Raw genomic sequence first — 24,501 nt, forward strand, 5'->3', positions numbered from 1 at the left:
GATAGAGATTTATTGTATCATATACACGTTCAAAAAAGTATCATAAAGGAGAGAAGCCATTCCCCCAAAGAAGATTGGCATAGGACACGACAATAAGCAGAAAAAAATAAGAAAAATACACTGTACATAAAAAGTGAAAGGACAAAGGAACTAATAAGACTAACAGCAAGATATTTATTATTATAAATGTTTGTAATAATAAGAGACTTTGATTTAAAGGCGTTAATCTTTGACCAAATTTTTGTACGTTTATTGTAATCTAAAACTTACATAGAGACAAAGGATTATGCATTCATGTTTCGTTTTTACTTCTATTTTCAAGAAGAAAATTACTTATTACTTTGGAATTACTTTTTGTTAAGAACAGGATGATTTGGAAATCATGCATCATTTTTCTTTACTGCTCTATGAACTATTCCCCCTACATGAAGTATATAGTTTAGGATCATTTTCAGGATTGTACAGATTCAATATAAAGAAAGAAAAACTGGATATGCACATCATTTAAATGTATTATTTTTAAAATTTTATTTCATATATCATTTATCTATCATTTTGATCAGTGGCACATGTTTTTTCACGAGAATTGAATTCCTACAGTGAAATATATGGAGATAACGAACAGTATTCAAGCTCAAAAGGTCCATTAAAATACAAAAAAGGAGCAGAGCAAACAAGGACCTCCAAAACGTCAGAAGTGCGATTAGATAGATTAGATGCCATGGAGAAGTGAGCATCCTCTGCTTATCGATCACAACCGCCGAATCCTTCGACACTTCATTATGTAAATATTGGCCTTACATTTAGTATGAAAAATGTCAATCAGCATTTGACTGATAAATGAAATGTATTTGCTGATAAAGTCATTGCATCGACCAGAGAATTTACGAAATGATGACTTTAAATAAGAATGTTGTTATTCTTGTTTCAGCAACTTGTTTATCAGCAATTTACATTGTTTTAGAAAGTATACATATGTAGTCCATACTATTGGGTCAACCAGAAGGTGATGACTAAGGAGAACAGACAATAGTATTAATTTCAAACAAAAATCAGCATAATTTTGGCAATGACTTCACAAAACTTGATAATATTTGTACAAAATTTTTTTTTCCTTTCTCAATTGGTTTAAAGCACTACATTCTAATATATAATGATATTCATCGCCTATCTGGTTACTACTGCATAAGCTACAAACTCTTTCATTTTTTGAGTACCATTCCACCTACCTATTTCAATTGGAAGGAGTTAGGTAATTTGTGGTTCTAATCTTAACAAAAGTTTTTTTCTAAATTTATATGATAACAGTGTTAAATATTTTTCGCACTCAAAATTGATTTCAAAAATTTTATAATTTGAAGTTTTTGAAGATTCTTGAGCTTCACAATTCCACTTTTGAATATCCATGTATTGATCATTTAATCTCTGTTTGACTTGACAAATATATATGTAACAGACTTCTATTATATAATGATACCTTGTCCGTCTGTCCGTCTGTCCGTCTGTCCATCTCTGTCTGTATCTGTGTCTGTTACTGTGCATTCGTGTTCGGTCCATATCTTTCTTACAGAGGGACATTAGAATCTACTACTCCACAATAAGATTGCTCATTAAGGGTGTGTCATTTTTCGGTGAAGTTCCAGTTCACTGGAAGAAAAATTTCATAATTTTACCCAGTCCATATCTTTCTGATGGTTTAACTTGGTAGGTTCTATTTCACACAAAGATTGCTAATGCCCTTGACCTAAGGTCATTTATGGAAGTTCAAGGTCACTGGAAGAAAATTTTCATAAATCATGTGATATCTTTTATAGATAAACTTGGTAGGTTCTCATTTCACACAAAGATTGCCTATTTGTGTTTTTCACCCAAGGTCCAATGAGAAATTTAGGTCATGGAAGAAAATTTTTTATACAGTGTTATTTTTTTTATGGATAAATTTTTCAAGGGTGTGTCATGACCTTGACCAAAAATTGATTTTAAAATTTTATAATTATGCATAAACTTGGTAGGTTTTTTCACACAAAGAATGACCCAAGGGTGTGTCATGACCTTGACCAAAGGTCATTTGGGGAAGTTCAAGGTCAGTGGACGAAAAAATTCATAATTTGTGTCCAGTCCATATCTTTCTTATGGATAAACTTGGTATCATTTTGAAAGATCATGACCCAAGGGTGTGTCATGACCTTGACCCAAGGTTATATATATGGAATAAAAATTTCATAATTTGTTTTTGATACATATCTTTATTATTGAAAAGTTCGTTTGGACAGTTCTAGTTTATTTTAAGTTCAAGTCGACATATTGATGACTGTAACTATTTTTAATTGATACTGCATCATCGATATATTTGTATCTACATGTCAAGTTGACGGGCACGTCAAGTGGATTGTTCTTCTCATGTAAGAGTTTTAATTTTGAATCAATTCTGCTTCATAAGAATATAAAAGCGGGTCAGCTTATAAAAGGGGACAGAGTAGATAGGAACCCAAACAATTAGATGGAAAACCATGATTGAAGACAAAATAAATAATGTCATTTTGTTGATGACAAATCACAAGATAGGAACATTTTCTACAGCCAGTTTTATTAAGCAGCTGTGTTTGATATAAAAGGCTTCGATTTTTTCATTTATCGCGAGGAATGGATCTTTTTTTAAAAAGAAGAATTGTATTGATGCAATTAATTTTTGAAAATGTTTTCGATTTTAAATTTTCTTGAAGTTTTTTTTTGAGTTTTTGAGGATCCATATCCCGATTTTAATCACACCACTTCTAGAAAATATCGTAGAACAGTATTTCTGAATTTTCTCCTAAACAGCAGTTAATATTTTGTAAGGCGTAAAGATAAGGACTTAGTAGAGCAATTGATAGACCCGCAATGTATCTTACGGACATTAGGAATCCAGTGTAGGTAGAGTAGATCAAACTCACCTTTGTTGACAGTAAATCTGTATAATGTTAAAAGGTTACAAGATTAAAATAATAGAATGTGATTTTGAAGAATTTAAAGTACTGATTCGCCAGTATTACATGTTTAAGTTGGATTTTGATACCTGGCTCTTCTAAAATACAGTTATAATTATCAGTCTTGCAATTAAAGGCGATATTTTTACAAGTCTTGTCGGCTTGGAACCATAACATTTTGTTCTAGTAGTCTCTTTAATTCTTTGACCACCCGTTTTAGATGGCTGATTGTTTATGCCGCGAGGAAGATGTTGAGAGGATGGGTTTGGATGAGCTCTGTGATCAGATGGATAAGATGGACGTGGACTATTCCTCATTGGAAGATATCAACGAAAGATGCTCGCCAAATCTTGACAGGAGAAAATCACAAGTACATCAAGAGTTTTAATTAAGTCAGCAAAATTGTGCTTTTTCGTTGTTTGAAAATATAGGATACTGTTATTGTGTATTTTTTTTTCATCTTACATGTATGTAATTCTCTAGAATTTTATTGACACATATGTACTTGAAGGAACATCCATACTTGTAGTTTTCATTTACTTAGGCACATTACAAGTACATAAGAAACGTTCAAATATATAATTCACAGACTCTGCAATGTCTTTTAATTTTTTATTTCAAGTTCATGTCGACATATGAATGGAAGTAACTACATTGTATTTTTAATTGATAATGCATCATCGATATATTTGTATCTAAATGTCGAGCTGAAGGGCAAAGCAAGTGGAGTCTTCTCGTGTAAGAGTTTTTAAATCCTTCCTAAGAATATAAAAGCAGATCAGCTAATAAAAGGGGACAATTAAAGTAGATCGGAATCCCAAAACTTTGTTGGAAAACTATATAGGAAGGCTTTATGAATAATTTAATTTTGTTGATGAGAAATCACAAGGTAGGAAAATTGTCTACTTCAAATTGTATTGAAGAAGCAGCTGTATATGATATCAAAGACTGTAATTTTAATTTATCGCGGGGAATGGTTGTAATTTTTGTTAGGAAAAGTTGACGTACGTTTTGATACCACTTGCTTTTGAAAAACTTCACGATTTCAAATTTTCATAAAGTTCTTTTTTAAAGGTTTTTGAGGATCCATATCTGATTAATACTTCGATTTCAGAATATGCTGTAGCAAGTACGAAAGAAGTTTGTCCTTCAACATGTTTAAAGCAGTTTATATATTTTTAAGGAGTACAAGGATAGGGGCTTAGTAGAGTATTCGCGTGACTCTGCAATGTATCTCTGTTTACAAGGGCTTTTTCGAACCCTATGATAATGTGTATGTAGCTTAAACCTTTATGATCAATAAGACTTAAATAAAGCAGGAGAAAAAACTTCTGCATACAATTCCATATACACTTTTATGTAAGAAATCATAATTGTACAGGACGACAATAATGTAATTTTGATTCAATTGAAGCTTATCAATACTTCTTTCATTGCATATTAAATATGAACAACAGAAGTTAATTAACGTTATTTTATCTGTCATTGAAAGAGGATTTTACAATTTTACATAAAAAATTCCGACATCCAAGTTGCAGCTCAAATTGCTTTAATAAAAGTAGGATAGATTGATCGCACGTAGGTTTGCTTTACTAATAAAAGTTTTAATTAATGAAATATGATTTTGAAGAATTCAATCTTCAGAAAATGGACTGCGAGCGTCAGCTGGATTTCCATATGAAGAATTAAAACAAAGTTCTGATAAAAATAAAGTTATCAAAAATAAACCTTGCAAAGGCAACATGGTTACGAGCCTTGTCGCCGGGAACCATAACATATTGTTCATCTTTTTGATTTTTTGATCATCTGTTTTAGATGGATGATTGTATATGCCGTCACGAAGATGTTAAGAGAATGGATTTGGATGAGTTGTGTGGTCAGCTGGATAAAATGGACGTGGACTATTCCTCACTGGAAGATATCGAAGAAATTCGGGATCTTGTTCTAAAATCCATTAAAGACAGAAGCTCGCCAAATCTTGACAGAAGAAAATCACAAGTACATTGTTTTAATTAAGTCAGCAAAAATGTGCGCAGTACACTTAAGGCAACATTTTCTATAAAAACTCACGGATACATTTAATGTTTAACAGTTATATTTTTTAGCAAGACACTCTAATTAAAATAGCTTTATGTTATCTTGAAGAGTATGTCCATCACTTTTAACATCGGTATTTTTTGACATCATGTGTCCCGCTAGGGTCACGTGGGCTCCGATTTTAGGTCAAAAAATGAAATGTAAAATTTAACCAAAAAGTGCAAGGGCAAGGCATACAAAAAATTAACTGCACAATGTTTTAGGTTGTCCCTATGTATCTATACTTTCTCAAAAGTGATGCTCATTCAGTTAGTTTTCCGATATATATAATTTATTCAGCTAAAACAGACAGTAGTGTATGAAAAATAGGATATTTTCCTAATTTCATCGGGAATTATTAATTAATTAAGGGAATACAAAGAAATGAGCATCACTTTTTGAAAACTATACTGTTACAATAAAATAAATAATTGAAAATAATTAGAAACATACTTTTTAGATCGTCGCCTTGCCCTTGCACTTTTTGATTAAAAATTGAAATCTTGGAAGAGTCAATCTAATTATAGTTTTCAAACGCATCATTGACCAAGCATGGGGGATAACTCTTTAGTACTTGATATAGTTTGTTTACTTCGTAAATTTTAAATAGATATACATGCGGACTGGGCTTGACCCCCCTTTCAATTAGCCACCCCCCCTTTAATTTGCTTCCGATGCCTATGGTACATATACTGAAGTTAATAAAAATTCCGCATACAACATTCTACGATGGCTTTCAATCAGACCTCCTACTGTTTAGAGGATTTGAACCAAATTATAAGTTTAAGGAACTAATTGGAAACGATTGGGGTATACTCCTGTATTTGTTAAGGGGACGGCAATTTTATTCTGAAGGGGAGGGGGCAGATCTTAGAAATAAATAATTTGTCCTTGAAAATGTTGAAAATAAATAATCTGTCTACAATTGGAGAAGAAGGGACTGGAGAAGAAATGAATAATCTGGCGCAGATCAGTGATCTCCCGCTCCCACATTCAGAGTTTTTTTTAAGAACAAAGTATGGTTTCTATACAAATCTTGCCCTGCGATTTTCTAAAAAATGAAACTGGTGTAGAAGATGAAAACTAATGCTTTCTGAATAACTGACATTCCATGCAGAAAAATCATATGAATAATTTTTCTCCCATTTGTTTTTAAATGCTAATTGTGACGTCATAAACATGTGCATTTCCCCGTATTTTCTTCAAAAGTTGCAGAAGACACCAATTTTCAATGGAATTTTCTTTCAGAAAATATTGTCCACAGGCATCGCCCACAAAGATTTTCAAATATATGATTTTTTTGTTGTTTTTTTGCACAACATATCAAAAAATTGAAGTGGGCGACGGCTGTGGATACTATTTTCTAAAGGAGAATTATCCTTGAAATTGGCTAATTTTAAGCTTTTTCTGTTAAAATAACAGAAATGCATCACATTAATGACGTCAAATTTGCAGAATGGCAATCCTCTATGCCATATTCTTTTTTGACTTATCATAGTCATATACTTAACTAATATTTAAGCCAGTTTCAAAACTTTTTGATGACATAACATTGTTAGGGCACAATAAAGCTAAAACCATACCTTCTTTTTTTTTTTGGCAGGTTAGACTTTTCAATGAAGATGAAAATAAATAAATAATCTGTCCATCTTATTGATCGGAAATGTAAATATTAATCTGTCCTTCATTGACATGAAAAATCTGACATGGAAAAACTTGCTAGCCCCCCCCCTCCCTCCCTCAGAATCAAATGGTGGTCCCCTGTCTGTTTTGAATCAATTAGGGGGATCCTTAGTCTCCTGTTTTGAACACAATGTGCATTCTGGAAATATGATCTTAATGGACATTGATACCCTCCACACATTGACAAAATATGCATTTTCAAATCTTAATAGCCTTTTCAACAGCTGTACAGTAAATATATGAAAAAGTCAAATTATTATTTATCTAGAAAATTTATTTAATAAATTTTTTTTTCAAATCCAAAGACAGACTGTAGGAATGCTGGGCAGGTGCAAATTATTTCCATCACTTCATGTTCTTATGGATAAAATGAATTCTGAAAATATGAAAAAACCAGGAAATACCATTATTGAAAGTAATTTGTGTTTTAAAAAAATTGAAATAAAATATGCATTGAAACATTCAACATAGATTGCATATGTAATTATGAATATTACATGTTTGCAATTCTACTGTAAGTTTTATTATCAAAACAGTTCAATAATCTTGCCAGGAATATTGTTTGGTTTATAGCTAATATTTAGCATACCATTTTCCTTAAATGATGGATTAACTTGCTGCTTGAATGAATCCATTGGTCCATTTTTTTGGGAATAGCTACGCCTACAACACAATATATACATGCAGTAATATGCTATTGGATTACTAAATACACATTGTAGAATAAAATAGCATTACATTTTGAAAAAACAAAATTAACCATGTTACACTGTATATTGTAGTGAATTTATGTTATTAATATAAATGGAAGAAAGTTGTGTTAAAAAACTTTTATGGGGATGTGAAACAACTGACATATACAACAACAATTATTCATAGAATATTTAAAAAACATTTCTGAGATTCATCTTTACCAAAATGAAAAACAAAATTATATAGCACATGCATACTTTTAAAAAATGTTAAATGCTCTAACATGCCCTGTGGAGAAATTGATGCATTTTTTATTTTCTTTCTTTAAGCCTGAAACTCTTGACAGCTACAATGATAAATGTATTATATAGTTAAATACTTTTAATGTACATGTAATCTAAACAAAAAATGATTATTATTTTCATTAATTTAGAAATTCTAGTAAATTACAACCATAGATCTGAAGCGGAGGTTCTATGTTTTCAACATAATTAACTGTACTGCGTGTCTTTTTCATTGTTTTCGAAAATATAGGATACTGTTATTGTGTATATTTTTTAACATATTACAAAAAAATTATAAATGCCACTTAAAGGAATATTCACACAAGTGGGTTTTCATGGGGTTTAATATAATATTTTCAGACAATGAACTACTAGTAATTTAAAGCATAATTTAATTCTGGTTGTAACGGTGTATTTGATTGGATAAAAAATTTATTTTATATCGTATAAAATGGGTTGCCTACGTCACAATGACGTGTCAAAAACGTATCAATCCGCCTGACGTTACATTCAACTTTTGTACAATTTGAAGTCATTTTGTTAGAACAATCATCTTTTTTCTTACATCAAATGAATGAAAATTAAATTATAAGCAATGAATTTAATAGCTACCCATTTTATACGGTATAAACTGGGTAGCTATTAAATTCATTCCTTAAATAAAACTGTATTTATAAAATTTAAAAAAACATGATGTTACAATTTCAAATGCATGTTTTAAGTACATTCATGCGTTGATGAAATATTTCGTTCACATTATGTTCTCTTGTTTTATATGCATATATTAACATGTAAGTACATTTTACAATTACACGTAAAATACTCACGTTTTGTACATTAACAGGTGTCCAGTGAGGTTATGGGAGAAATGCTAGAGCGAGATGCCAGAATGAGAAAGATAGTGGCTGATCTATACACCTCTTTGTTGGACATGCTCACAATGCCAAACTTTGAGAAGAATCTTGGTACTGAGATGACTAAGGAATATAATGGTTATATTAGTACTGTAATGAAGTACAGAAGACAGCTAGAGAGACGCCATTGTCCTATTGTCGTAGCTGGTAGGTCTAAAGGACTGCGATGAAGAGCATTTATTTTGGTATTTGTGTCTTAACATTGCATCAAAGTGTATCGACATGAAACATTTACCTCTTTCTTGGGGTATAACTGTACCATGAATTCTCTATTAATTTTAGCAAAAAGAAAAAAAAATCATTAAATAAAAATATTAATATTTTTTGTAATTCATATAAATGTTCTTTATTTTGTTATAAGGTGAAACAGGGGCAGGGAAATCGTCCCTGTTAAATCTCATTATGGGAGAACATGTGCTTCCGCGTCAGGTCGTAGGTTCTACCTTCACCATTTGTCAAATATTCAACAGCGCCACCAAGCGAATGGAAGTCATAAAGACGAATGGAGAGAGAACTTTTCTTAAAGATGTCACAGAAGCTCAACTTTCCAAGTACATCAATGTAGACCGGTCCGGAGAATCAGTGGAAAAATACAAAGAAATCGATATTTACTGGCCTCTTCCAATGCTGCAGGTCGGTTGTCTGATTACATGACTTTTTAAAAATTTTTGCTTTTGTGCACGGTGTAGTCGTCTTGTTCGTGCAACGTCTTAAGAGCGTTAGTCTGGGGAAAGAGAGCCAATTTAACTTTAAAAATATTACGAATAAAATTTCATAGGATAACTTGCTGCCAATATACGAGGGTTGTTCGAAAAGTTCGTGGACGATGTTAATCTTCGTTACATTACTCATTAAAAATTTAAAATAAGCACAATATAAAATGTAAAAATATTTCTGTTGTTTTTTGTGTGGAGTTTCGTTCCATTCGATTTCACAGAAATCAGTTTACCTCATTTTAATATCAATATATTTTGTGCCCGCGGAGCACATTGAACCGCAATGTTACGTCAAAACATAGCGTCAAGAATTTCTTTAAAAAATATTATCCCTATATACAGCTCAACGCACTTTTTAAACTCACATGGTTTTTCGCACAAATTAAGGTCACATTGTTATAATGCAAAATTGTGTAACGTGACAACAAAATATATTTTAAAATTGATTGATAACTTAATTTTATCATATTCCATTACTTTAAACATAATTCACACATAATGATTGGTAAGATTTTTATACGCTCTTGGATGTTATATTACTAGAGTTTCCAAATGGTTTTTTATGGTTTCTCTTCAAATGCAATCGTCTTTGTATCCATTCATTTTAAAGCATACTTTTGCCTTGCCTTCATAGAGGAACAGTGCAGTTAATGTTATTTCTGTATTTTCTGTACATTAATATGATACTAAGGCGCAAGATGATAGAAGTATTTCTCATCTGTTAAAAACTGCTTTTCATGTTAAAAATATGGCATTATTTCAGGTTAACTTCCTGAAATCTAGCATCATGAAAGTTACCTACCAACGCAAAATTTCAAAGTTTAAGACCATAAATGTAAAAAAAAAATTTCAATATTTACAATTTACAATGTTGAAAAATAAAAAATACTTTATTATCCTATCCTTTCACATGATTTCTTTATGCAGTTTTGTCATTTTTCGGCGCTGCATTTCGACAAAACCAAGACACGCATTGAAAATGTGCAAAGTACCTAGAAAAATACTCATCTGTACGAAATCAATTTGAACATTTCAACGAAATAGTATCAAATACAGTTTGATTAATTAATTTGTAAATACAAATGGTAGAAACATACACATTTAACATCATACAATTTATAAACAAATTCCCTTTCAGAACATTTGACTTTTAAAACTTAAGATAATGATTTTAGAGGATATGCACCTTTAACATGAAATATTTAATAATATAAGGGATATGCCTCGTACTGAAACTCAATAATTTTAAGTTTTATTCCAAAAAAAATGTTACTTTAATTTGTGCAAAAAACCATGTGATTTTAAAAAGTGTGTTGAGCTGTATTTCACACATAATAATCCAATGCCAAACCATTAAATCATTTTTCTAATACCCGACATTTTTTATTTTGCTCTCGTTGTATAGTTTCCTTTGTTAAGGTTTTAATTTTATAATTTCTTTGATAATTTAACTCTGGTTTCACAGGATAAGCAACTCTGAAGCGCTTATGTCTTTCCTTGACGTTCCAACTTTTCACATTTTTTTTCCAGATTTTACAGATAAACCGTTTCTTCACAAACTGCAGAATCTCTGTCTCTCAGTTACTCCCTGTACTATTTGTACACACGTGCACATCTCGCTTATGACAAATTTTTTTATTCTTCTAGCATTTTTTTAGTTTATTCAGAATTTTCCCTGAGTAAAACACAAAATTGCATCGTTATCTGCTGCTCCGTTGCGTTCTCAAACGTCATCGTTTTTGTCGTTTTCAATGAGGAATACCTATCTTCTCAAGTTGATTTCTTTTCAACAAAGCAAAATATTAAGCTATAATTTGGAATACAAATCGATGTAACTGTTCTTAACTTAAAAGTCTAGGATGTGTTTCCGTTTTCATAATTCTTAATTTGAATTTCTAGGTATAGGTTGTTTTTGGTTTCTGCTCCACTTTACAGAGAATTTGACTACAGATATTATTTAGTGTATTGTTTGTAACTTACTAAATTTTGACTTTCTCTGCGATCCCATTTTTGCATTTTTAAAATCTGGATAAAATTTGAATAAATCGTGATATTTGAAAAAATATTGATACAAATCATTTGGATTTACTGTTAAAAAATCTATACCAAATATGGATAATATATGATGTCAAATAAAAAAAAATATGACAGCAGTCCATGAACTTTTCGAACAACCCTCGTATAATAATTTATCGTAATGATTTCAAGTAAATAAAATGCCTCCATAGGAACACGCCACGATTGTTGAAACACCTGGTATTAGAGGAAATGAAGAGATGACTGAGGTTCTACTCAACTTTCTGACGGAGGCTGTAGCTTTTATCTACGTCATAAACATGACCAATACTGGAGGGGTTCAAGACGATAGGGTATTTATATTTCTGTTTTGTATATAATGATAAAATTTGGAGATAACAATCTGTAGTCAAGCTAAATATTCCATTCAAAGTATACAACGAAGGATAAACAGAAAAAAAAATCAAACACAGACATCTAAAGCATCAGAATGCCACAGAACAGTGAGCATCCCTTGACGACCTTCACACCCGCAGTATACTCGTTGTCATGACCGAGAAAAATCCCAAGACAATTCGTGGATCGAATTCTGTGTGTAAATATTAGCCTAACATTTAAGATAAAAGTCGTCAGTTAGCATTTGACTTGATGATAGATTGTATTTCCTGACAAGATCATTGTACCGACCATAGAAATTATTTCATAAAATATTTTTTATGAAATTTATTCATTAATATTATAATTGTATCATTATATTTAGGAAATACTCTATATTCATAATGAATATTTCTGTATGATTATAAGGATATATGAATTATACATGTTTTAATCATGTTAATATTAGTCACTAATTTATATTTTTCTCGCTCATACATGTAATGATGTACACATCAGTTAAGGTTTCGTCAAAGGTCAACATGACTAAAAAAAATATTTTTACAATAGCTCCAAAACTATGTGTGGTATAAAGTCAAAACGTTTACAGTTTATAAATATATCATTGATTGATAAATAGAAAGTATCGCTTGCAAACAAATATTTTTTTTAAAAGATATTTTTTGAGAAAAATTGTATTAGAAAATGTGCATATTTAAAGAAAAATGCACCTGCTTAATTCTTTCTTTTTTGTGAAAACCATCATTGCAGAAATAATATATGTTTATCATTGAAGGGCAAGTTGGACGTGAATGGTCTCTGAAAGGCTGTTATTGAAAGCACGACATGTATAAAGACAAGACCCCTATAAAATACACCATTTGCAATGCACTTTCAAGTCTTAACATTTGGACAAAATAAACAGGGAAAACAACTTTTCAGAGGCTATCCAAGTCCAACTTGCCCTTCATTGATAAACAAATTTTGTTTCTGCAATAATGGTTTTCACTAAGAGCACGGAATTAATTAGGTGTATTTTTTGAAAATATATGCATTATTAAGAAGAATTTTTCTCAATTAATATTTTTTCCAAGTATTTTTTTTTTATCAAGTGATACTGTCATTCTGTTAATCAATGATAAATTTATAAACTGTAAAAGTTTTAACTTTATATCCCACATTGTTTTGGGGCTATTGTAAAAATAAATTTTTGGACATGTTGACCTTTGACGAAACCTTCAGAAATTAAAACAAAGAATCTATATAGCAAAAATAAGTAATCATTGAAAATTAACGATTATTCTTTACAGCTCATAAGAATATTTCAAAAACAGAAAAAATTCGAAAATATTGGCCGCTTACAGCAATTTGATCCTGAGTGTGCAATCTTTGTCTGTAACAAATGGGACCAAGTTCCAAAAGAGGAAGAGCAGAGAGTATGGGAAGACATTTCGAGAAAACTGAAGACCCATTGGCCAACCAGGCGTGACGTGGACATTACAAATCAGATGTTTAAACTGTCCACGGCAGAGGTATGAAGACGAAAATATACTGGTCAGATGAAGTTTTTTGTGTTTATAAAAAGAATAAGCTTTCATGAAAAGAATACCATGTGAATTATATAAAGATTGATCATTTGAAGGTCCTTATGTCATCACGCCTAATAGTTCTGACTTTTTTATGAAATAAAACACTTCCATATGTAAATTGTTAATAAAAAACTGAATGTTAAAAGGAAAATCAGATAATCTTAATAAGCTACATATAAAACCAGGAAATATGGGATATTTTTAAAAGATGTAAATGATTACCTTTTATACTGATGATGTTTTGTATGTACAGTTTGTTTCTTAAGTGGGAAAAATTAAGTAAACCGACACGGAAGAAAAATTACAAAAGTTGATTGATTGAACAAGTGATTTGTAGTTCACTAGAATCCAACCTCATTTTTACTTTAACTCTTTTGACCCTTTGCATGCATATTTTACATGAAATGTTTTTCTTTCTGAAGTATAAAACTTGATATTATTATTTTTATCTCCTCTTCTTTTAACCCTATCTATCTAACCATGCCTTTTGAAGCAACTACAAAGTTCAAAGATTAAACAATATGACGCTTAGTTATGTACACATTTTTACTCTCGAATTAAACTGGATTTACTTGTTATAATAAAAAAGAAAATTGCAAATGTAAGACATTTGCATGATAAATAACTTTGATAAATAATTGTATTATATACTTAAAATGTGATTTATGAATCACATTAGGATCAAGGTTATAAACTACATTGTATGTCATTAGTCTCTATCTCTAATCAAATATGCAAACTGTGAAATCACTGATTTTTGTTGTGGTCTGATTTTCGTTGTTTTCGAGGCATTGAGAGACCCACGAATAATGACCTCGACGAAATTTAGAATTTCTTATGCATTACTACTAAACATTCTTCTACAAAGAAATTAATTCCCCTCAAACCCAATTCTTTTCCTGAAACCTTTAAAATTTGACCCCACGATTATATGTATTTTAACAGTTTTCACATTCATATCACTTACTAAAAAGAAACTAAATTTTGACAGGATCTGAGAAGAGCTGAAGCTGGATTAGGCTACACAGATAAGTTTAAGAGTCTACTTTCTGGTATTGATCGCCTGGTCGGTGCCAGTTTAGAGCGAAGAGTCAGGAGACATGTAGAGTAAGGCTTGATTTAGGGATCATCCACATATATATTTTATCCAAATGTTGGTTATAAACGATGGAAACTTTAAGTTGCTATATCCCAATGTTTTGTAATCCAAACGTTGCTAATAACGAATTTAGTTGTTATATCCCAACTACTAATAACGATGGCAACTTTAAGTTTCTATAGCAAATTCATTTGATTAAAATTTTTCTAATCCTGTTTAATTCCATTAGTTGGTATCCGAATAAGATTTATTAATAGAACTTTGAAATACAAATTCACTTCCTTAGAAAAGTTGGTATCCGAACCACACCAGTCGTACTTTATTTGATATATACATGTTCTCACAGACAGACAAAAAAAGCAACCCTTTTTATTCCAGTTGGCTACAGATTTTTCTGGATAGACTTCTTGTGAAGGTTATAGCCAGAATAAATGCAACAAGGCAGAATCAAGAAGAGATAGAAATGATGAAAATGAAAGTGGAAAGGAGACTGAAGACATTAAAAGAGGAAACAGCGGATGTAAGTTAAAGAAGTCATACAAACGGCAATAGTAATACAATAAAAACTTTTTTATCTGACACCCATACAGTCTGTTTTTCTATAAATTCCAATCTTTCTTTTCATTCCCTAATTTTTAAAAAATATTTTAAATTTCGTTCTGGCTTTTGCAACACAAAATATGTTTCCTAGATTATTTTTGGAATAGACATTTGTTTTTATTTTTATTTTATTTACCCCCTTTCCCCTTTTTTCAAAATTTTGTGGGATCTCACTCATGTTCAAGGCTTTAAATCTTGATAGAGTTTGTTTGAAGGGGGAGTAGGGGTGAAGCTTTAGGTGTCATTTGTAATTTAACCCTAACTCGGTCATGAAATGTTGTTTGAAATATAAAAGACTCGGCTAACGCCTCGGCTTTTATCTTTCAAACAACATTTCTCGACCTCGGAGGTTATCCTGCATCATTCACGAAAACACGGACTTTATTTCTTGATTATACTTTTTAGGTGAAAAATAGAATGGAATTAGCTGCAAAGCTGAAATGCAAGCATATTGCAGAACAATTAACCGAACACCTTAACAATCAGGAAACAAAGAATCGGATGTTTCAATGGCAAAAGGGTGAGAAGATTTGTTGAAAGTTATTATAATGAAGTAAATCTTTTATAATACATATATTACTATTAATAAGAAAACGATGGAAGACCAAAAATAAGAAACCCTTTGATACTTTGATATTATATACAAATTCAGAGAGAATTTAGAGAATATTTATCTCACTTCTTTTATATTTACTGTATGTTGATTGAATACATGTATATATATATATATATATATATATATATATATATATATATATATATATATATATATATATATATATATATATATATATATATATATATATATTTAAATAATAATTTTTACTGTTAATTTATTTACTTTTTTACATTAAAAATAGCTAATTTTCAAAACCAACCAACTCTTCGCGTTATATTCTTTATTTACAGATGATCTGCCAGATGGCAGAGATTTGGATGTTATAAAATATAAATCAAAACAAAAAATACAAGATAAATTCAACAATGAAATCGTCCAGTGGTGTCAAGAAAATGACATTGAGGGAACCTCCTCACACCTGTTTGATTTGTTCATCAAAGAGTGTAAATTAATCAAAGGAAACTACACAGAAATAGACCAAATCATTCAAGGAATTAAACCTCCAATTGCTGATGGGAACGTTCCTCAAGCAGCGGAGAACTCCTCTGATTTTGATGCATCAAAATCGAGTTCCATAATTCCACTACAAGAACGCATTGCTGTTGCCGCTTTTGCCCCTATATGGCTGCCGTGCGTAATTGGAGCTAGTGTTTTGGCACTTCCCGTGGCTATCGGGATGCATGTCAAAAATGTCGTAGAAGAAAAACAGAAAATAAAGCATTACAGAGAAAATAAATTATCACACATTTTAAAATGGGCAGAAGAAGAATTGAAATATTACAACACTGAACTAATATTTAACGGTTTAAAACAGACATATTTAAAAGATTTCATGTCCAGCATAAAACTGGTCTGTAAGGATATTATTCCCAAACAAATTGAGGCTGATGAAGAACTTATAGAAAATATAGTGAAAGAAAGCCGAGATTCACAGACTGTAAGACAGGAATACACACCGGTTGAACAAAAATGCAAAGAAATAGTTGGAGAACTTCTTTGTTTTAAGTTGCAACACCTTCCAGAGTGCCAACCACGCATTATAAGAGAGTTAGTGCCTTTGGGAAGAGGGGCATACTCTAGTGTTTTGTCATGTGACGTAGAGATCGGACAAAAACAGATACATTGCGCAGTGAAGAAAATGACGTCACCATTACATTCAGAGAACATTTACCTTCATCTCACCGAGGCAGCAAATCTTAGGTACATGTACATGTGTATATCTAAAAACATTGTCTTAAAAATAAATTGAAAGAAATGTAAACATAGAAAAAAATGAGTATTTATCTTCATCTTTCCGAGAAAGCAAATCTTAAGAAGTTTATATGAAAATATGGTCTAAATGAATAAGTAAATAAATAGAAAAATATAAATAAGAATAAATAAAACGCTACTGGTATGTTTTCGTCTAATCGTACATACATAGGACATATACCCTGTATATATATATTCCTACAATTTTCCATCCGCTAATGGCGAACATTGTTTGTAAAATAAATACATTCTATCTATTCGATAGACCGAAGGTTGACCTTTTTCATTAGAATTGTTAGGTCATTCTTTTCCACGCTGTTGTGAATGCGTACTTTTCTACGTAACCCTATCGTAACGAGGGATACACAACTGATTTATATCTGTCAAAAGGGGAGGATATATTGCACTCAGAGGTCTACGTTTACTAGTGCTCACAATTTGTTTACTTCATTTTAGCATGAATTATCTTTAAATTTCATTTTTTTTTAATACCGAGTAATATCTAAAAATATTTTGACTTGCAACAGGGAATTTCAACATGAGAATATCGTTAATTGCTTTGGGATCGCCATTGAAACGGATCGGCAAGAAAGAAGGTATCTGCATATTTTCATGGAAATGTGCGATTGCTCACTGGAAGAGCTTGTTTTGTGTTACGGTCATCCAATGGAAATCTGCGACTGTAACAAACTGCGAAGGAAAACATGTCATTTATTCAAAGAAAATGAGAGAAACAGTCAGGATTTCCTCGATGAGTGGGCATTTTTTCTGAAGATGTTGAAAGGCATATTGAACGGTCTGGTTTATCTATATGACAAGGATTTCGTTCACAGGAATCTTATATTGTCAAACATTTTGGTGAGTTTTAATTCAATGATGTTCTCACAATACCTTAACAAAAATACTATGGTTAACTATAGTTAACTTTAGTAAATCAAAGTTTTCAAAATGATCACTAAAGCAAATCAAAGCTTTCAAAGTGATTACTATTGTCAATCAAAGTTTTCAAAGTGATCACTAAAGTGTCTCAGTTATCACTATAAGTAAATCAAAGTTTTTACCACAGTGAATCAAAGTTTTTCCATAGTAAATCGAAGTTTCCATAGTGATCACCATAGTAAATCAAAGTTTTCATAGTTATCACTTTAGTAAATCAAAGTGTCAAAGTCACTGTAGTAAATCAAAGTTTAAAAAAGCTAAAAACTGAAAACATGATCAAAAAACTTAATAGAAGAAATTCGATCCTTGGATTCTCATAATCAAGCCTTCAGTAATTAAAATGTTTACAACATTGACTATGAATTCATACATAATGTTATAGATACTTAATAATAAATTCCTCAAATGCTATTGTTAAAATAGATTTGTTGTTATAAAGGGAAATTAATAAGATCTCAAAACAAAACTTTAGGAAACATGAATAAAATCATTCGCTATGTATTTCCTAGTTAAAAATTGATCAACAAATATGTTTTAGGAGAAACACCAGTGGTATTCAGACATTAGGGGTAATTAGCAAGTTTATAATACTTATTCTAATATCATTTATCTTCTTATATTTGCATTTTCAATGTCTTTGTCCGAGATAAAATTACAAATAGTTAATGTTCTTTATTTCTTCATGAATGCACTGGTTCTCAATAGACGCGGTTAAAAAATCACGTGCAGGGCGGGAAAAATAGCTAGACAGAAGCAGGGCTTGTAGCACGTGGATTGGTGGAATCAAGAGCATGTATATATAAGGAAAAACTATCAGATTTTTCCATTTTATGACGTGATCAATCGATTGGCAAATTATCACGCAACCAAATCGATTGTTCACATCATGAAATTGAAAGTTATTCTTTGAATATGTGCCTTTGTACACATCTTTTCAAAAATTTTAACAGCAACGTATAGATCAGTAAAGCCTAGTGTAAGAAACTAAGTTTAATGCACTGTATTAATGTATCAATACACATGCCAATATAACATATACTTTTGTAACTTACTCACTTATTTACTTAATACTTACTTATACGATACTTAAGTTCTTCGACTTAGGGTAGAAGAAGAATACATCATGGTGTTTTAAATTTCACTATGTTTAAGTTTAAAAAAATTTTCGCGAATTTTAAACCATCGTGGTTATTAATTTACTTCATTTTTAGCTAAAAACAGACAAAGCACCTGAATATTTTTACCACCGTGAAAGGAAAACTTTCTAACAAACCGTGATATTTTAGACTAGTGAAATTAAAGATGTCTACAGTACTTCAACGATTAATTACATAAGAAATAGAGTAAAAAGCTTTTATGTATCACAGATCACTTCTAAATTCATATTATGCTAATAAACATGACTATCTTCTGCTATATTGAAAAATCGATTTTTCTAAAGATCTATTTAATTCTATACTGGGATTGGTACAGTTTAATGTTTACCTTCTAAAAGACGTTCTCTTTTTAGAGAACCTTAAATCATATTGATATGCTTGTGAATTAAAATCGTTGCATTGATTAAAAAAAGTTTTAGTTCAAGCTTTATTTTGAGACTTGAAAGTTTAATAGAAAATCTAAGAGTTATCTATCCTGACTGAGGAGCAGAAAAAAAGATTATTGAAATTAAGAAAGCCCAAGTTTGAGGGCTTGAATAATGGTTAAGAATTTAAGATACATACATAAGATACAAGGTGAAGATAACGAACAGTGATTGAGCTTAAAATAAATCTCTGAACATAAATACAAATCCATGATCAGGACTTAAGACACCGACTCATAGAAACTCCAGAGGTGGACTCAGGTGCTTAGGACGACATTGAAGAGGTTTCGTAACAGTTTTCTTTACATGTTATCTAAGTTCAACTTTGTAGCTAGAAACCTGAAAGACTATTTTAAAAGTAATTAAAGTCTTCCGACTTCACGGAAGACCTTATAGTTATTGTGTTTTTTCTTCTTCATTTTATTTTTTTCTGACATGATTTCTCGACAACGACTAGGTTGCATTACATGAAATCTTCAGAAAAGATGTGTTGTTAAATAGTCTAGATACATGTACTTATGAGAAATTTTTTGGAAATTCCTTCCCGTTGCCAATTTACGGACCATTTTCTGAATTTTAAAATGACATATTGTCCACGTATAATCTTAATAACGGGAAAAGATATCAATGTGAAACTTTCAGAGATTATAGATGGTGATCAACACTACCCAGGAGGCGACATTTTGTTCGTCGTCATTACTTCCGGTCGCTATCGGAAGCCAATTTTAACAGGTCCAATTTTTAACTTTTTTGTTTTTAATAATTTTCTTTGATATTATTATGGTTATTAGGGATCCTCTGAAGAATACTAAATATGTAATTTCCTTTTGAATCGAAAAATCCAATCTCGAGATCTTTACATTTAAATTTTGGATTATCACCCAGGTTCGATCCCCCGTGTGTCCGAATTTTTTATTTCTTTTTTCAGCTCGAATTTTTGTTTTTATTATTTCAGAATCGGACGGAAGATCTCTCGTTGCTCGCACCGAGATCGTTTTTAGTTATAATTGTTTTTGTAATATTCTATATTTTATATGGCAAGAGCTTTAACAATAATTACACATGATTTGTTGCTTATTTATTCTTATTTATGCTTACTTATTTAAAGGTCAAGGATAATATAGCTAAAATTGCAGGCTTAGGCCTATCTAAACCAGAAAATCTCCTGACTGGAATAATCATAGGAACCCCTGTTTCCATGGCACCGGAAGTGTTCAAAGGACAGATATATAATACGTCAGCAGACATTTTTAGTCTTGGTATTATGGTTTGGGAAATGTGGTACGGCAGAAAGGTTTTTAGTGAGGATTTATATCGTGACATCATAACGAATTATTGGTCTGTAAAGGTAAGCGATATCATACATATTTTCTACAATGAACGGTACATTTCTATTGTTAAACAAGAATTATATATTTAAAGTTCTGAGTCCTTTAAATCATTTGTACTGATAAAATTAACAAATTTGAAATTTTAATACGTCATTGGGAAGAGAAAAAATAATGAATGCAACTAACAGTAAAATAGAAAGGCCAAAGTTGAAATGTCCACGTGGATCCTTGAAAATGTCATTTCCTGTAATTTTTAACACAATAAATATGAGAGAATCCTTCCATAAGGAATATTCTTGATTTTTTAAAATTAATTTTGAGAGAATTTCTCCCCATTTATAGTACAAAAGATTGTCCTAATTAAATCTTAGTTTAAAAAAATACCTTACGGATATTTTCATTTTCATATTAATATAAAGTTCCCTACTTAAAATAATTTTATTTTTATTAAGGAGAACGTTATAGAAGGAGTACGACCCAGCCTCGACCATAAGTATCCACCACCACGAGAAATACAGACATTTATAAGTGACTGCTGGGCCGCCAAGGCAAGCAATAGGCCTACGGCACGGAATCTTTTATCTACACTCGGGCTCATTGAGGACAGTACATGTTAATTCTGTAAAAAAAACCCATATAGATGGAAAAAAAATATTCATGTACATGTATTAGAAATTACGAAAAAATGTATCTTCTGAATGATGATAAGAGAGAGAGAGAGAGAGAGAGAGAGAGAGAGAGAGAGAGAGAGAGAGAGAGTAACCAAATTAATGTAACTCTTTATGGTTTCAGAAATTTATGTTAATGAAAATAATAGAAAAGTAAACTTTTTAACATGTATTGATCTCTTTTCCAAGCAGAATTTGAATATACGTGTAATACATTTCCGCAAGTATAAATAAATATTGTAATTGGATTAAGAACAGTGTAAGCTACCAGGGTGTCTATCTATCTGGGGACGCAGATAAGGGGGAATGGATGAACTTTGCTTAAAACAAATGAGCAATGAGATTTTAACATACCAGACACACTCTTAGAACTGATCGGAAATATTCCGAGCAAAGATCTACAGAGAGTCACGACAGGGCGAGCCACTATACGATTCACTGTACGACCCACAGTTCTTAATTGATTTAAATATTTCCAATCATTTTTTGAATTTTTGCCTCACACTTGCTAAGTCATTTTGGTGCCATGACCAGGATTAGCAAAAAAAAAAAAAAAAAAAAAAAAAAAAAAAAAGAAGAAGAAGAAGAAAAAGGAGAGAAATTGATTTCTTTTTCTACCAAGTGTCTTTAATTTACCACTTATAATGTAAGTTGAAATAACAAGAATTATGATTTTTTAAAAAGTCTTAAAATTACTACAGCAAATTTACCATCTTTTGATGATTTTTAATTTTAAATTTAATCTTGGGGATGACTTTTCAAACCCGGAAAAAATTGCTATATCAGATGAAATGTCAGAAACTGAAAAACTGATTGACAAAACATGTGAGGGAATGATTGCGTGATTTGCAATCATGAGAAAGATGTGATTAAATGAGAGCTCACAAATATTTGCTGAAATAATTTTACAAATCGTCTAGACGTCTGAATAATTGGAACATGCAGTTATTTAAATATATTTGTGTTTATATTTTATAATGATTGTTTTATCATATTTTGAAACTGTAAGTTTTGCGAGAAATTCATAAAATGCTAGAAAACGCGGTTCAAGTGACAATGAGTGAGCTAAATATGCTATAAGGTTTGGCTTTAAGTAATCAAGATGGCCGGGTGCCATATTTTCTAACTAACAGGTATTAAACGCATCGGGATCGAATGTCATTAAAGCTACCAGGTAGACGGAACTCGGTAAAAAGCCAAACAATTGGTAAGAAAATAGAAAAAAAATAGTACCTCGGAGAGAGGTACTAATTTTTCTTAACTGATCAGCTTATTTTCTTCACATGTGCTTGGGGACGGGACCCCTCTCCCTTTCCGTGTTGCGTACTTCAAGGGTTCTTTGACTTTTTTTGACTAAAATAGTTTTCTATGACATATTCACAAAGTATTGGTACTATAAAAATCCGAAATTTAAGCTAAAACTAGCCTTTTATAAAAATCCATACCCTGTGATACTAAAAAAGATCACGCAGTACAGTTAAGGTGCGCAATGGAAATATCGGCTAAATTTTGTATTTAAAAGTGTATTCGTAATCGGGATGGCGATTATTTTTAGTACATTATTTATATCGGATAATTGTAATTATGATTAGTAACTACATATCGAGGACAATTATATTTTATAAACTAAAATGCGGCAGTCACGTGATTTTAGCACATTGACTTGAAGTATTGATGTTACATATAAATATCAATAGTGCAAGGGCATAACCAAGTTAAATTTCCAAGTTTAGTATATAAATATTTTCAACATTTATCGTAGTTTTAAAAAGTATATCCTGTTAAATTTGCAATATTATTGTTAAAATTATACTTGTATGACCGAATGCTATATTTTTTGCTGGTAAGCAGCATGAAATACTGATATAATTAAACTGTTTTTCAGATTTCATCAGGATCGCAGCACTTTTCAGATACCTTATTAGTTCTAAAGTTGAAATATAAAAGCTTACTTTGATCCATAGAGTGTATGCCCTTGCACTAGATCGATTTATTAAGACCCCCACATTACCTTCCGATGTACTTGCATACAAATATACGGCAGTGTCAATTAAATACGCAATGTACAGAAAATATATTAATAAAATAGTGAAGAAGACATTAAATTCAAGTTATTGGATAGAATATCTGTAAATAATATTTTATTTAATTAGAGAATACATATTTTGTTGAGAAAATATTACTTGATTTGTCTCTCACTGCATACAAACTACGTCACGTTGTAAGAAATGAGTCATATTGACAAGTGTATTGCAATCAGTGCATTGTTTATAACTTGTTATGTGGAATTTAACTAACGACAAAACAACACGCTGTAGTAAGTTTTTATGTAGTTTGATGAAAAAATAAGCAGATAAATCATTTTGTGGTATTTTAGAAATGTTGTATGACGTATATTGTGTATGATGTCATAGTCAAGTTTTCCCGTACAAATTAGGCTCCGCCTTCTTTTTGTAACCTTAACTGTGCTGCGCAAGGTTCTGTTTAAGTTTTTTTCTCTCCGAGGTACTATTTTTTTAATTTTCTCAAAGAGTATTACAGGGATTGTGTACAGAAAATAAAAAAAATTGTATAGTCTTATTTTTCTAACTGATTTTTTTTCTCTACACAAGCCCGTGTGAGAGTTTATACTGTAAATATGACATTTTTAAAACGTGCTAATTTCAGAGAATTTTCATTTTTATTTTAATGAGGGTATTTAGACACACCTAGAAAAAAACGTAACACATAAAATACCATCCTGAAACCAAGCGCCTATGTACTTTTCCCCACTATATTGTCAAACTTCCGAAAGTTATTTTCGAACGAGTTGTTGAAAATCGACGAAATCGAATTCTTCCGACCAAGATCAGCTATGTGTGACGGAGTAATAGAGAAATGTTTGAAAACGCGAGAAAGCGACGGAATGGTGCTGAATAAAAAATTGCAAATATTTTATTTCAATAAATTAGAGTACCAGATGCTGATAAACAGCCAAGTATACCCCAGAAACCCTTGAAGTAAGTCAGTCAGAGGTCCCAGGCGAAATCCATAATGGCGGCTAGTTGCAAGCCTTGGTTATTTTATAGTAGAGAGGGGTAGACCTCTTACTTATCATACG

General features: G+C 31.1%; 1 protein-coding gene across 1 annotated transcript in view; it reads left to right on the top strand.

The window, feature by feature from the left end:
• Positions 1-21,401, top strand: part of LOC134240036 (uncharacterized) — a 35,042-nt gene extending 13,641 nt beyond the window's left edge. Inside the window, exons 2-14 of the mRNA XM_062722150.1 lie at positions 3,187-3,336; positions 4,782-4,964; positions 8,547-8,763; positions 8,978-9,249; positions 11,561-11,701; positions 13,034-13,255; positions 14,304-14,419; positions 14,790-14,931; positions 15,417-15,531; positions 15,921-16,830; positions 17,409-17,739; positions 20,511-20,750; positions 21,186-21,401. Of these exons, the coding sequence (XP_062578134.1) occupies positions 3,187-3,336; positions 4,782-4,964; positions 8,547-8,763; positions 8,978-9,249; positions 11,561-11,701; positions 13,034-13,255; positions 14,304-14,419; positions 14,790-14,931; positions 15,417-15,531; positions 15,921-16,830; positions 17,409-17,739; positions 20,511-20,750; positions 21,186-21,350 (3,204 nt within the window). The 3' untranslated portion in view covers positions 21,351-21,401. The remainder of the gene's footprint in view (positions 1-3,186; positions 3,337-4,781; positions 4,965-8,546; positions 8,764-8,977; positions 9,250-11,560; positions 11,702-13,033; positions 13,256-14,303; positions 14,420-14,789; positions 14,932-15,416; positions 15,532-15,920; positions 16,831-17,408; positions 17,740-20,510; positions 20,751-21,185) is intronic.
• The last annotated feature ends 3,100 nt before the right edge of the window (positions 21,402-24,501 follow it).

Source organism: Saccostrea cucullata, unplaced genomic scaffold (assembly GCF_032062105.1).
Source record: "Saccostrea cucullata isolate Sc308-1 unplaced genomic scaffold, CSIRO_AGI_Scuc_v1 ctg982, whole genome shotgun sequence".
Classification (NCBI taxonomy): domain Eukaryota; kingdom Metazoa; phylum Mollusca; class Bivalvia; order Ostreida; family Ostreidae; genus Saccostrea; species Saccostrea cuccullata.